This window comes from Nyctereutes procyonoides, unplaced genomic scaffold (genome assembly GCF_905146905.1).
Source record: "Nyctereutes procyonoides isolate TBG_1078 unplaced genomic scaffold, NYPRO_anot_genome, whole genome shotgun sequence".
In the NCBI taxonomy this organism is placed as follows: Eukaryota; Metazoa; Chordata; class Mammalia; order Carnivora; family Canidae; genus Nyctereutes; species Nyctereutes procyonoides.
In genome coordinates this window covers 33,590,430-33,603,600 of record NW_026575024.1, presented here as the reverse complement: position 1 = coordinate 33,603,600, position 13,171 = coordinate 33,590,430, and the positions used below count along the sequence as shown (strand labels likewise).

Sequence of the window (13,171 nt, the reverse complement as noted above, 5' to 3'; positions counted from 1 at the left end):
TTATTATATCCCTTTATTAAATTTCAGGGGGAAAATGGGCATAAAGAAGGAAAACAAACATAACACAGGCTACTAACAAAGAGTGGGGGCCAAACTAACATCAATCTTCTTGTCAGCAACAACACTAGAAGACAGTGGAGTAATGTCTTTAAAGTTCTAAGGAAAAGGATTTTCAACCTAGAATATTATACCTAATCCAATCACCAAAGGTAAAAGTAGTTATTTAAATGCTCTGTAAGTTACCTCCCATGGATCCCTTTTTAAGAGCTTGCAAAGGAATGAATGTACTACACACAAATGAGAACTTAAGCCAAATGAAGTCATAAATTAGACTTCAAGGAATTCAACTCACAGAGAGTAAGAGCAATCCTATAGGACGAAGGTCAGCAGTCAACCTTGAGAGTAATCAGAGTAAGATGGAGAAAGAAGATAAAGAGGGGATGTCTCCAGAGGGAAAATAAGACTGTCAGGTAGACTCCTTACTGAATGTAGAGCCCAATGCAGGGCTCAATTTCACACTTTGAGATCAAGACCCAAGCCCAAACCAAGAGTCAGATGCTCAAATGGCTGCACCACCCAGGCACCCTAGAATTGGAAGATGGTCTTAAGGCTCATGGTAACTAGAGGAAAAAGCAGTGGGGGGCAGGGGTGGTGGAAGCAATTATAGATCCAGGAAAATAAAACATGTATGGTCCAAATATGAAGCAACATTAAAATTTAAAATAGGAATCAATCAATGGGATCGGGGCAGGGAGTGGGGAATCATCTCTCAATCTTGGTGCTAGGGCCTTTTCCCTGTGGGCGACTCAGAAGTTTCCAAGAACACTTCACCATCTGCAGTGAGTGCATGCTTGGATTAAGACAGATAGCCAAATCAGTGTTACAGAAACATGAGATTTTATATTTAATATGAAATAAGTAGGGAATATCAATCATATATTGAGTATATAACAAAATGCATAATACAACACAGGCTTGGAGGTGAACAGATAACATATATAGTAATTAGTTGGTAAACACTGCCAATTCATGTAGCAGAACACCTTTCATACGACTTCATTGTGTTTTTTCATTCATCATAGCACCTTTCTTAAAGGTGTATCCATCCTAACAAGAACAATACAAGTACATGATGTCTAGGTCAGCCCTGGTTGCTGTAACAAAACGCCATAGACCGTGTGGCTCACACAACACACACTTATTTTCTCATAGTTCTGGAGGCTGGAAATTTGAGATTAGGGTTCCAGCCTGGTCAGTTTCTTGTACAAGCTCTTCCCTTAGGTTGTAGAAGTCGCCTTTTCCCTGTGTGCTTACATGACCTGTTCTTTGTGTGAGCAGGACCTGGGGGTATGGGGGTGTGCAGGATTGGCCAACAAGCTCCCCAGTGTTTTCTTATAAGGGCACCAATACCCTCACGAAAACCCCACTCTCATGACCTTATCAAACCCTGCTGACTTTCCAAAGGCACCGTCTCCAGATATCATCATACTGGAGGTTAGGGTTTCAACATATGAATTTGGGCGGGGGACACAGGCATTGTGTCCATAAAACATAAGCTTAACATTTCATCTACCTATCATTTTAGAAGAAAAATAATACTACCATCATTTTTATGGGAATATTTAAAAACCAGCAGTCAATAAAGCACAGCTTGTAAGATGATGTTTTTAGCACAAATTTTTGTTTTAAAGATTTTATTTATATATTCATGAGAGATGCAGAGAGAGAGAGAGGCAGATACATAGGCAGAGGAAGAAGCAGGCTCCCTGTGGGGAGCCAGATGTGAGACTCGATCCCAGGACCCTGCAATCGCGACCTGAGCCAAAGGCAGATGCTCAACCACTGAGCCACCCAGCTTCCCCTAGATAAAATTTTAAAATAGTCAGAATTAGAGGTTCTTTTATGAGTCTTTTTAAATTATTCCTAGTCAGATCTACCCTTGATTCCCATTGCTGAATTTATGAACATATACAATGTTCAGTGTTCTGTATCCATCTGCTTACATTTCCTAATGGTTTATTGGGAGCATGCTGAAAATAGTAGTTCAAAACATAAAATACAAAAAATGTGTTAGAAATTGGTTTGAAAAGAGTTCAGGGATTTGGTAATTTTGTGTCTGTTTTTGTAAACCTTTGCTAATATCATTTATAGCAAGCAATAAAGATCAAGATTTGCTCTTAAAAAAATTGGTTTGAGAGAATGTTAATCTATTTTAAAACTATATTTTAAGAAGTTAGCGTATTTTGAAGCATGAGTAGAAATGTAGTGTATGATTTTAATTTTTCTATATTTTTATAGACTTCAATGGCAAAACCCATTTAATTATAGAACAATAGAACTTAAGATCATTATTGAAGATATAACTGCATTAAAGAATATTTTTGGAATAGACTTGTTCCCTCCACGTTACTCTTCAGGTGCTTGACACTCATGTATTCTTTTATGCTATCCAAATTACAGAGGAATAATTCTGCTGAATGGTATGCTCTTATTAATAATAATAAAAATACTTAGCAGGGGTGTTTTCTTAGAGTAAATAAATTTTAACTGCAGTCAATTTGCTGTCTGTTGAAAATTTTATGTCATGATTCAATTGTTATAAGTGCTAATATTTTGGTCAAGGAGACTGTCACTACTCTTCTAGACCTAAACTTTGATGTCTTTCTATGCTAAATGTTTTGAAAAACGTATAGATGTGTGAGGTCAGACTCCCTTTGACTGGGACCTTTCACCTTTTAAATCCAAGAATTCTATTAAATAGCCTTTTTTATACAATATCTCTCTTGCTCTTTCCAGGTGATGATGCCAAGGAGGCAGTTAAACATGGTTTGAATGGGATATTGGTGTCGAATCATGGAGCTCGACAACTTGATGGGGTGCCAGCCACTGTGAGTTTCAGTAAATGCTGAGATTTCCCTTTCGAGTTCTCATTTCCATCACAGTTTTGACTATATCTATGCCTGGCTCTTTTCTGTGTATTTTTTGTGTGTGAACACTCAGGGTAAAATATGTGCATATAATATATAAGGCCTTGGATTTTAAATTTAGTGGTATATAACTACCTAAATTGGATCATTAATTAATCCAATACATTTATTTGTAAACTTATAAAAGTCACTGTTAAAAAATAATGAGTTCTTTGTCACAGAGATTATTCTTGTGTTCATAGGTATACTGAAAGGTATAATGTAAGTTAAAGTATGAAAGAAATGATTATGTCATGAAAGTTAGAGGAACTAACAGACAATTGTAATTATAAAAGGCTTGGGTAGAGTTTGAGGTCATTGGTATAAGAAGTCAGGAGGAGAGGAAGCCTGAAATTCCTGTGGTTATGGGCGTTGAGAAGCTGAGAGAGAGGGTAGGTGGGTGGGGGGAAGGAATAGAAATTCTAGCACCCAGGTAAGGGGAGGTCAGCTGCAAATTGGCTCTTCTGCTTGAGCTGTGAACTAGCTTGGCTGCATATTAGAATCATCTGGGAAACTTTAAAGAATCCTGATGTATAGGCTACACAATAGATCAATTCATCAGAATATCTGGGGGGTGAGGGGCATAGGCATCAGTATTTTTTAAAGTTACCCATGAGATTCCAGTGTGCATCTATGGTCTTTTTAGACACTGTACACACTGTACCAGGCAAGTTAGAATCCAGAATCTAGATATAAAAGTAAACCAAAGTGGCTTGAAAAGACATGGGACTGAGTTAAAACTGTGAAGGAGGGACACCTGGGTAACTCAGGGGTTGAAGGTCTGCCTTTGGCTCAGGGTGTGATCCCGGGTCTGGGGATCCAGTCCCACATCAGGCTTCCTGTGAGGAACCTGCTTCTCCCTCTTCCTATGTCTCTGCTTCTTTCTCTCTCTGTGTCTCTCATGAATAAATAAATAAAATCTTAAAAAACAAAAACAAAAACCAAACAACAAAAAACTGTGAAGGAGAGCAATTTGCCCCAAGACAGTTTTCAGATGTTATCAGAGTAGTTCAGTCATAGTTTTTGTATGGATGGCTTTAATTGGGATGACCAGTGAATTTATTCGAACAACTGGAATTACAGTAGGACAAATAATTTTGTCAAGTAGTAGTGGTTTACTCTGTCATTGAACTAGCACGTTGATTTAGATAAATCCATAAACCACTTATATGGGTCTTAGGACAGACCCTAAACAACTATGGGGAAATATCGGATGCTGTCCATACATGTATTCACAGTTTTTCCTAAAGTACTAATGGCAGGAATGAATCTCATCTTTGCACACTGTACGATCTTAGGGTCGAGAATCAAATCACAAAACTGGAAGTTTTCAGTCCTTTCCAGTTCAGCTTTACTTATAGAGACTCATCTTCTTAGGTGATATTAAATGTTGCCTTCAGGTAAAGAGACGTGGAGAATGAAGACTTCCTCTGGGCACGGAGGAGAAGTTGGTCATAGCTTGAGGCTCTTTTGCAGATTTATGCCTTTCTTGTGTATGAAGACATAGACTTAGTGTGCAGGCCAAATTAAGTTTGTTTTCTAAAAATATAATCTAAATCTACTGAAATCAAATCTAACTAGATTTTAAGGGGAAAATATCTAAATGGTGTGGTTTTTTTCCCTCTGGCTGAGGGGATATGGAAACTTATCTAAAAGAGCTTTTTGAGCTGTGGTCTTAGAGACTTTTAAAAAAACAATGACACTCCCCTTTGCATGCTGTGTGAAGAGAGGAGATGCTTGCTTGAGTTTTGCCTCATGCTTTAGAGCACATTTAAGGCCTATGATGGTGAGAGAAATGTGAGATTAGATTCAGTTTACAGTGAAGACATTTTTCCCTCAGTGGATAGGTTTTCAGATGAGGAGCAAAGAGTTACAAATTGAGTTCATGTCAATGTTCCTACACTCAAGATAATAATGTGGCCAAGATTGCCCTTAAAGATGGGTGCCTGGCTGGTTCAGCAGGTAGAGCATGTGATTTTTGATCTTGGGTCGTGAATTCAAGTTGCATGTCAAGTGTAGAGCTTACTTGAAAAGAAAAGAAAGATTGCTCTTGAAGTAATAGTGAATTAAATGGCAGCATCAAATTGATTTTCAAAATCCGTAGTTCTGGATCATCTCAAACTAGGGTCTAAAGATGGATTCTCTGGAGTCTTTGAACCCTAGGATTTTTTTTTTTAACATTTTTCATTTTTGTTTTGATGCTAACTGAACCCAAACTACCTTAAACTTAAAAATATGACATTCTTTTCTAGTGAAAATGTTCAACTATAACAAATTTTCATGAAATAACATTTGGGTTGTTAAGTCAATCATTTCAAAATTAAGTCCTTGGGCCTGTTCTATGAGATCTTAAGAGATTTTATTTTTCCTTTTATTTATTATTTATTATTACTGTTATTTATTTATTTATTTATTTATTTATTTATTTATTAGAGAATGATTGAGAGAGAAAGCAAATGGGTTTGGAGGGCAGAGGAAGAGAGAGAGACAGAATATTAAGCAGGCTCCATGCCCAGTGCAGAGCCCAATATACGGCTTGATCTCACGACCCAGAGATCATGACCTGAGCCAAAATCAAGAGTTGGACATTCAACCCGCTAAGCCACCCAGATGCCCCTATTTTTCCTTCTGAAAGGGAACCATGCAATTCTACCTTTGAGAAACAGTTGATGTATTAATTAGCTTTTGCTGGGTAACAAAGCACTCTGAAAGTTACTGGCCAAAATTCAATAGCTGTTTATTCATGTCACAGTTTTGTGAGTTGCAATTTGGGCTGAAATCTGCTAGAAAGTTTTTCTGGTATTGGCTGAGCTCACTTGTATGTATGTGGTCAACTGCTGGGTTGACTAGGACAGGCTGGTGTAGGGTAATTTCAGCAGGGACAGTTCTGTGTTGTCTCACATCTAGCACAGTAGATAGGCTGGTTCTCACAAGGTGGCAGGTTTCCTAGAGGGTAAGTGCAAAAGTGCAAGGCTTCTTGAGACTGAGGCTTAGGACAGGCATGCTGTAGCTTCTCTCTGTTCTGTTCTCTCTATACTCTATTGGTGAAATCAGATCCTAAGGGTAGTTTAGATGTAAAGGATGGGGAAATAGACTCTTCTAGCCTCATTTCTCTTCTCTCTGGGAGGAACAGAAATATCACATTGCAAGGAAATGGAGATAGGGAGGGAAATAATTGCAGCCATTCTTGCAATTGTGAACAATCAGTCAAGCCTATAGGAACCAGTGATTTTCCAAGCGTGCTTAGTAGAAACCCCATCCAGGACTGCCTGGTAAAGTATAATGGGTGGGGTGGGGTAGAGAGTCAAGAGAAGATTTTTGGACAGTAATCTGGACTCTGATTCTTTGCTTTTAACTAAAGCAACTCTGGCTTTATCTGCTTTTGTCTATGTTCAATTGCTTTGGTTTGAAACCGCCCCCCCCCCCCCTTTTTAGGGAGAGAGACAGGAAGCTGGTTGGGAGGGAGCAGAGGGAGAAGGAGAAAGAGAATCTTAAGCAGTTGCGGGGCAAAATCTAAGGACCCTGAGATCAGGGCCTGAGTTTAAATCAAAAGTCAGATGCTTAACCGCTTAGCCGAGTGAGCTACTCAGGTACCCTGCTTTGGTTTGAAACCTTTAAAGGACTCCATACCCAAAACATCAGCTATTGGGAGTATCCTGATGGAGGCTATGGGAAAATAGAAAGGTGGGTACTTCTTATGAGTAATTTTGTGGGACAGAGAACATCCTGGAAGAGTGTGACTTAGGCAGGAATGGGAAAAAGGCTCATTGTAAGTCACAACCCTGCGGGATTCTTTTTGGGTCCCTTAGGCCATCTAGCATAGTGACTTGAATATATAGGGTCCTCAGTAAAGGACCTAAGTCAGCAAATGGATGGATGAGTTAGCCAGTATATTGGGATCTTAGTGTATTTTCCTATAGATTAATCCCACCAGAGGTGAGCCCACAATTAGTTGTCTAAAGAATCACTAAGGAAGGAAAAGTCTAAATGAATGGTTTCTCAGATGTGTAGCAACCTGGAAAGAGGAAATGTAACAGTCATAAAAGAGTGGATTTGTCTACTGTATTTATTTTTTTAATCTCCTCTGATCAGAATTATTTTCTGAAATATATACCTTGTAAAACGACAGCTACAGAAAGAAAAAGAGGGAGGATAGGAATGTTCAGCAATGAATAGAACATCCTTGTCCACAGACACACAAAACACCAATCTGGGTTCCGTTTTTGTAGCCCAGAATTCACATTTTAAGTATCCTTATTAGTTTCCTTTTGGGCCAGGTTGGGCGTTGGAAATAACGTAAACAGACTTGATTTGCGTGACTTTGAAAATGTGTATTGTGCTCAAGCTAGCTAATATTTTTCTTTGGTTTTGGTTTCAAATGGGGAAATACGCTTAATTATAGCTTGCATCATCTCTTGGAAATTGTAGCATTTATATGTTGATGTAACTTGCTTGACTGTAAAAGGAGGACTATGTATAGGTAAAGGGACATATGTAAATGGATCCAAAGCATGTTTGGCAAGGCAGAAAAGCCAAAAGGAAAGGGGGAAAATCATGTTACCTGCCAAACACTAAGGGGCTGCAGGCCAAAAGTTGCCTTCACTTCCTCCAAATCTGTAGCAGGATTTGGTCTTCAGCCTGTTACATAAAATTCTCTTTAAGTTTAGCCTCTACAATTTTGGGGGAGAAGTGGGAAACCTTTGGGTGATTTTAGCACAATCATGACTAGAAAAACTGCATTCGAGTGTGTGGGTAGCTTCTTCAGCACGCATTTTAAATGGAGATTGGACTTAATTTTATACTTAGCTATTTTGGAAAGAAATGTGGATAATTCCTCCAGATTTTACCTACCAGTCACCTTGGGAATTGTTTGGATTCTAAATGTAAAGATTTACATAAAAAAGAGACAATTGTATCAGCTATTAGCTATTAACTCTATTGGCTATCAGCCAACTCTATTAGCTATTGCCACGTGATGCTACAAAACGGCAGACTCCGAACTCAGTGATTTAAATCAACAGTCATTTATTCCCATGAAACTTTGTGTCAATTGGTGTGGGAGGCCGGGTGGGGGGAGCAGTCTGCTGATCTGGACTTGGTACTCCTTAGGTGGCTGTGCTCCACATTTCGTGTCCAGCTGGGCTTAACTGGGCTAGCTCTGCTTCCTGAATTCCTGAATATTTATTCTGGGGATCCAGCTAAAGGGAAAGCATTGAGCAAGGGGTGCTCCTCTCATGGCACATGCCAGAGAAAGTTGACATGCATAAGGTCGTTTAAGGCCTAAGCCCAGAGATGGCACTCTGCCACCTTTGCTCACATGTTATTGGCCAAAGTAAGTCGCAAGGCCAAGGCCAACGTCAAGGAACAGGCCAGCAGGAAACACTGCAAAGTTACCTTGGAAAAAAGAGTGGTTTCTGAGTGCTGTGAAGGATCAAGAACTGTACTGCAGTCCACCAGATCAACCTCTATGAGTCTCTTGTATTCTCTGGTGCTGATATAAGCTCATCATCAATTGTCAGTCAAGACAAGGACCTTCAAGGTGCGTGTGGTCATAGTCCTTTTAAAGCAAGAAAAATATTTTCATAGAGAGTTCCTCTAATATATGGCTGGATGCAAAAGATATTGGTCAGGGAAAGCAGAGGATAGATTTTTCATTGCTAGCCCTGCTTGCATTTTTATACACCCACCGCTTCCACTACCAATTGAGTATTAATTTTAACAGCTGATTTTCAATGAGTAAATAACGTACAGAATAATTTATATGAGCAAGATACTTGGATGCATACTACTATGCATTTTATAAAGCATAGCTATAGAAGGTCATTACATGTATTAAAATTTTGTTTATGTTTTTTTAATTGTGATTTTTGAACATCCAGAACAGAAGAAAAAAAAAAAATCTTGAACTTCGAAACACAAATAAGTCACTCAACTCCAAATTTAGTTGGTGTTTTAGTTACTGACATTTGCACCCTTTTTCTTTCACGAAGAGGTAATTTTACTGTTGATTCCATACCTGCTTAGCTGCTTTCACACAAAACCCTTGTCAGATGGTCAATGATGATGGGGATTGAGTTGGCTAACAATTCAATATGCATACCATCGCATTATTGACCTCTCCTCCCTGCAGATTGATGCTCTGCCAGAAATCGTGGAGGCTGTGGAAGGGAAGGTGGAGATCTTCCTGGATGGAGGTGTTCGGAAAGGCACCGATGTTCTGAAAGCTCTGGCCCTGGGAGCCAAGGCTGTGTTTGTGGGGAGACCAGTCATCTGGGGCTTGGCTTCACAGGTAATTGGAGGACAACAAAATAAATATATAAAACAACAATGGTGAGTAAATGCATGAATCAAGTCAGACCGACTTACCTCAAAGATCTGTATCTTTTACTTGCTTAGGGAGAGAAAGGTGTTCAAGATGTCCTTGAGATACTAAAGGAAGAATTCCGATTGGCCATGGCTTTGAGTGGTAAGACTTGCCATTCTCCTTCCCAACTTTCTTTTCTCTTTGTAGGCTTTAAGCCAGGTGGAGAGAAGTAAGCTCAAGGGGGAAGAAGAGGAGTCATCTGGGCTGTGATGAAACTTGAAGTTGGCTCCATCCTTACATCTCTAGTACAGAGCACTCTCTGCAAAGAGGAAGTCCACAGGGTGCACAGCCAGTAACAGTCACTTTGCCTCTACCTTTGACAGTCAAAACATCAGGGCTGTTTTGGCAGATGTGAGCACCTGAAGGGTAAATGCTATACTCCTCATCTCATAACACATGAACAAAAAAAAAAAAAAATCTAACTGTTAGTTAGCACCTCCCCTGGAGTTTCTACGTGGCATTTCAAACTCTACCTGTTCAAAATGAAACTGCTAACTTTCTTGATTGAACCTGCTCCACCTGAAGACCCTCCAATCTCGGTTTATGTTCGTACCATTGTTTCAAAAAATCTTGAGTCATTTTGACTTCTCATTTCTCTCACACAGTCACTTCGACGGGAGCTCTATCTGCATAATGTGATCGGATCCTGACCTCCTTCACTACTGTGATGGTTTCTCTATGTTTCTTCCTAGTCAGAGCCTCTCTCTCCTTGGGCATTGCAGGTCTGTCTATCTTACCTCCCTCTCCCTCCCAGCTTGTTCTGATCATGGCAGTCAGGACAATCTCTTCAAACAGGAATTCAGATCATGCCACTGTTCTGAGAACCCTCGAATGGCTCTTGGTTTGTTTAGTCAACCTAAATGCTGAAGTCCTTATGATGATCTACAAGACCTTTATGTGGTTTGACTACTGTCACCTCTCTGACCTCAACTCCTGCTACTGTCACCCTTCCTAATTCTGCCCAGGCCATATTTACCTCCTGCTGTTGCCTGACTATGTCAGACATGTTTCATCCTGAAGGCTTTTGCACTGGCTATTCCATCTGCCTGGGCGCTCTTCTCCTAGATATCTACATGGCTAACATCCTCTAAGTCTTCCCTGAAATTATATTTTCTCAAAGGGTACCATCCTGACCACTTTATTTATTTATTTATTTATTTATTTATTTATTTATTTATGAGAGAGAGAGAGAGAGAGAGGCAGAGACACAGGCAGAGGGAGAAGCAGGCTCCATACTGGGAGCCCAATGTGGGACTCGATCCCGGGACTCCAGGACCATGCCCTGGGCCGAATGCAGCCACTAAACCGCTGAGCCATCCAGGGATCCCATAACCACTCTGTTTAAAATGTCAATTCATCCTACACCCACCCACCCACTCAACTTCCAGATTTCTTCCCCTGTTACTATTTCATTCTTCTCCCATAGCACCCATCACTTATAAATCATTTATCATATAATTTACTTCTTAAATTACTTACATCATATATTATCTTCTCCTCTGTAGAATATCAGAAGCAAGAGGCAGGGATCTTTGTCTGTTGTCTTTTTTTTTTTTTTTAAGATTTTCTTTATTTATTTGAGAGAGAGAGACATCAAGTGAGAGAGAGAGAGAGAGAGAGAGAGAGAGCGATAGGGTAGAGGGAGAGGGAGAAGCAGACTCTCCACTGAGCAGGGAGCCTGACTCGGGACTCGATCCCAGGACCCTTGGATCATGACCAGCCCTGAAGGCAGACGCTTAATCAACTGAACCACCCAGACCCCCCTGTCTGTTGTCTTTAATGCAGTATTCCCAGTGTGTAGAGTAACTCCTGGCACCCAAAGAGTATTTGCTGAAGAAATGAGTAAAAAATAAACACCATTATTACTAGTGGCTGTTTTGAATTTGACTCAGAATGGACTTCTAGATGCAAAGAATGATTTTGAGTCAATAATCCACTTCTGAAAGTACTGAGGGTTTCCTTTTCTGTGATCCATATCACAGATGGTCCTCGTAGATAGAATTCCCGAGATCAATGGTCTACTGCTACTGCACTGAGCCTGTGTGGACATAGCCTCAGCGAGAAGAATACCATTCTGTGAATCCTCACTATGCATTTTAATTTGCTACAGACATATCCTAAAAGAGAGCTTTCAGCTGCTGACTCTCTATTAAATGTGGCAGAAAGAATATACTCTTTGTGTTAATAAAAATATGTGCCAGTCATTTTTGTGTTAAGGACTGTTTAGGTAATAAAAATGGTCTCATGCCACATAAGATTTGGCAAGCCTACCTTGAATCATAAACCTTACATTTGTCAAGTTTTACATTCCTTGGGAAAACGATTACCTGCCTGATTATTATTGCATTCATTTCATATTAAATGTATGCATTATTTTTTCAGGGTGCCAGAATGTGAAAGTCATCGACAAGACATTGGTGAGGAAAAATCCTTTGGCCGTTTCCAAGATCTGACAGTGCACAATATTTTCCCATCTGTATTATTTTTTTTCGGCATGTATTACTTGACAAAGAGACACTGTGCAGAGAGTGACCACAGTCTGCAATCCCCCACTTCAACACAAAGGGTGTCGTTCTTCTCCAACAAAATAGCAATCCCTTTGAGCTCATTGCTTTTGACTTTTCAATGGGTGTCCTAGGAACCTTTTAGAAAGAAATGGACTTGCATCCTGGAAATATATTAACTGTTAAAAAGAAAACATTGAAAATGTGTTTAGACAACGTCATCCCCTGGCAGGCTAAAGGGCTGAAAAACAAAAGATAGCCTTTGGTAAAATTGGAGGTAGCTACACTGAGGTAAAAAGATAATGACCTCACTGTTTATTGACCCACATTGTGTTTAGATGTCCTTAAAGCAGCGTTCCTAAATTGTAAGCTCAGGTTCAAAAGGTTGAATATGCCTAGAGAAACAGGAGATTTAGATTTCCCAACACTGAGGAGTCAGCTCTTGATAGAATTGTGATGAGTTGCTGGTAATTGGTGACTTTCCAGATACTTTTTAACCCCCTGACTTATGCTACTTCTTTGAATGTAGATTTCTCTTCCTGTCTTTAGTGTTTGCATACATCTGAATGTTTTATGCTATGTATATTGCTTCTTAATCAGAAATAAATAAAGCATATTTGAAAAGAATATGCCATTGTATCAATGGAATATCTGGGCCATTTGTAACAATATGAAATTTAACCACTTTTGTCTCTGAACCCTAGTAACTGCCCTGTTCCTCATTCATTCTCTTATACCTTCTAGCTCTTCTTTATTCTTTTGCTTTTTCCCACTTACAGTCATATGCAGGGCCAGTAACATAATTTGGGAAGATCGTGCCAAATGAAAATGTGGCCCCTTTGTTCAAAAAGCAGGAAAAAGACTTTTCTTTCCTTCCACGGTTTCTCTCTTAACCTGTCATGGCATCTTTTATTTGCTATTCAATGAAATGTTTCCTTGAGCATGAGGATGCTCACAGAGCAATTGTAGACCTTACCACACTGTGATGTGCCCTGACTCTTCTGTGCCTGTGCCCAGGACCCTGCCAGGGGTGGACAGCGACACCGTCCCTGGCAGGCGGGTGAGTCAGCTCAGGACTCATTCAGGGTAGGTGGGCAGATAACAGGAGATGGGACATTGTTTGATTCTAGACTCCAAGCCCCTAGCACATGTTTCATTGTCCCTTGGCTTTTACTTACAAAACACAAACTCAAAGATAAAATTATTAAGAATTTCAATCCAACAACTGCAGAGCATTAAATGCAAGTGTGAAGCCCCCTTCTGAGTGTGGAATCTGGTGCAACTGTACTGGTAGTGTGCTCATGAAGCCCTGGTCGCATGACTTAAGTTTATTCCCC

At 39.8% G+C, this 13,171-nt stretch overlaps 1 protein-coding gene across 1 annotated transcript in view; it reads left to right on the top strand.

Annotated features, from left to right (window-relative positions):
- The window catches only part of HAO1 (hydroxyacid oxidase 1), a 48,145-nt gene extending 35,690 nt beyond the window's left edge, over nucleotides 1–12,455 (top strand). The window contains exons 5-8 of the mRNA XM_055302828.1: nucleotides 2,797–2,888; nucleotides 9,097–9,255; nucleotides 9,363–9,432; nucleotides 11,713–12,455. Coding sequence (XP_055158803.1) covers nucleotides 2,797–2,888; nucleotides 9,097–9,255; nucleotides 9,363–9,432; nucleotides 11,713–11,783 — 392 coding nt within the window. The 3' untranslated portion in view covers nucleotides 11,784–12,455. The remainder of the gene's footprint in view (nucleotides 1–2,796; nucleotides 2,889–9,096; nucleotides 9,256–9,362; nucleotides 9,433–11,712) is intronic.
- Nucleotides 12,456–13,171: the final 716 nt, after the last annotated feature.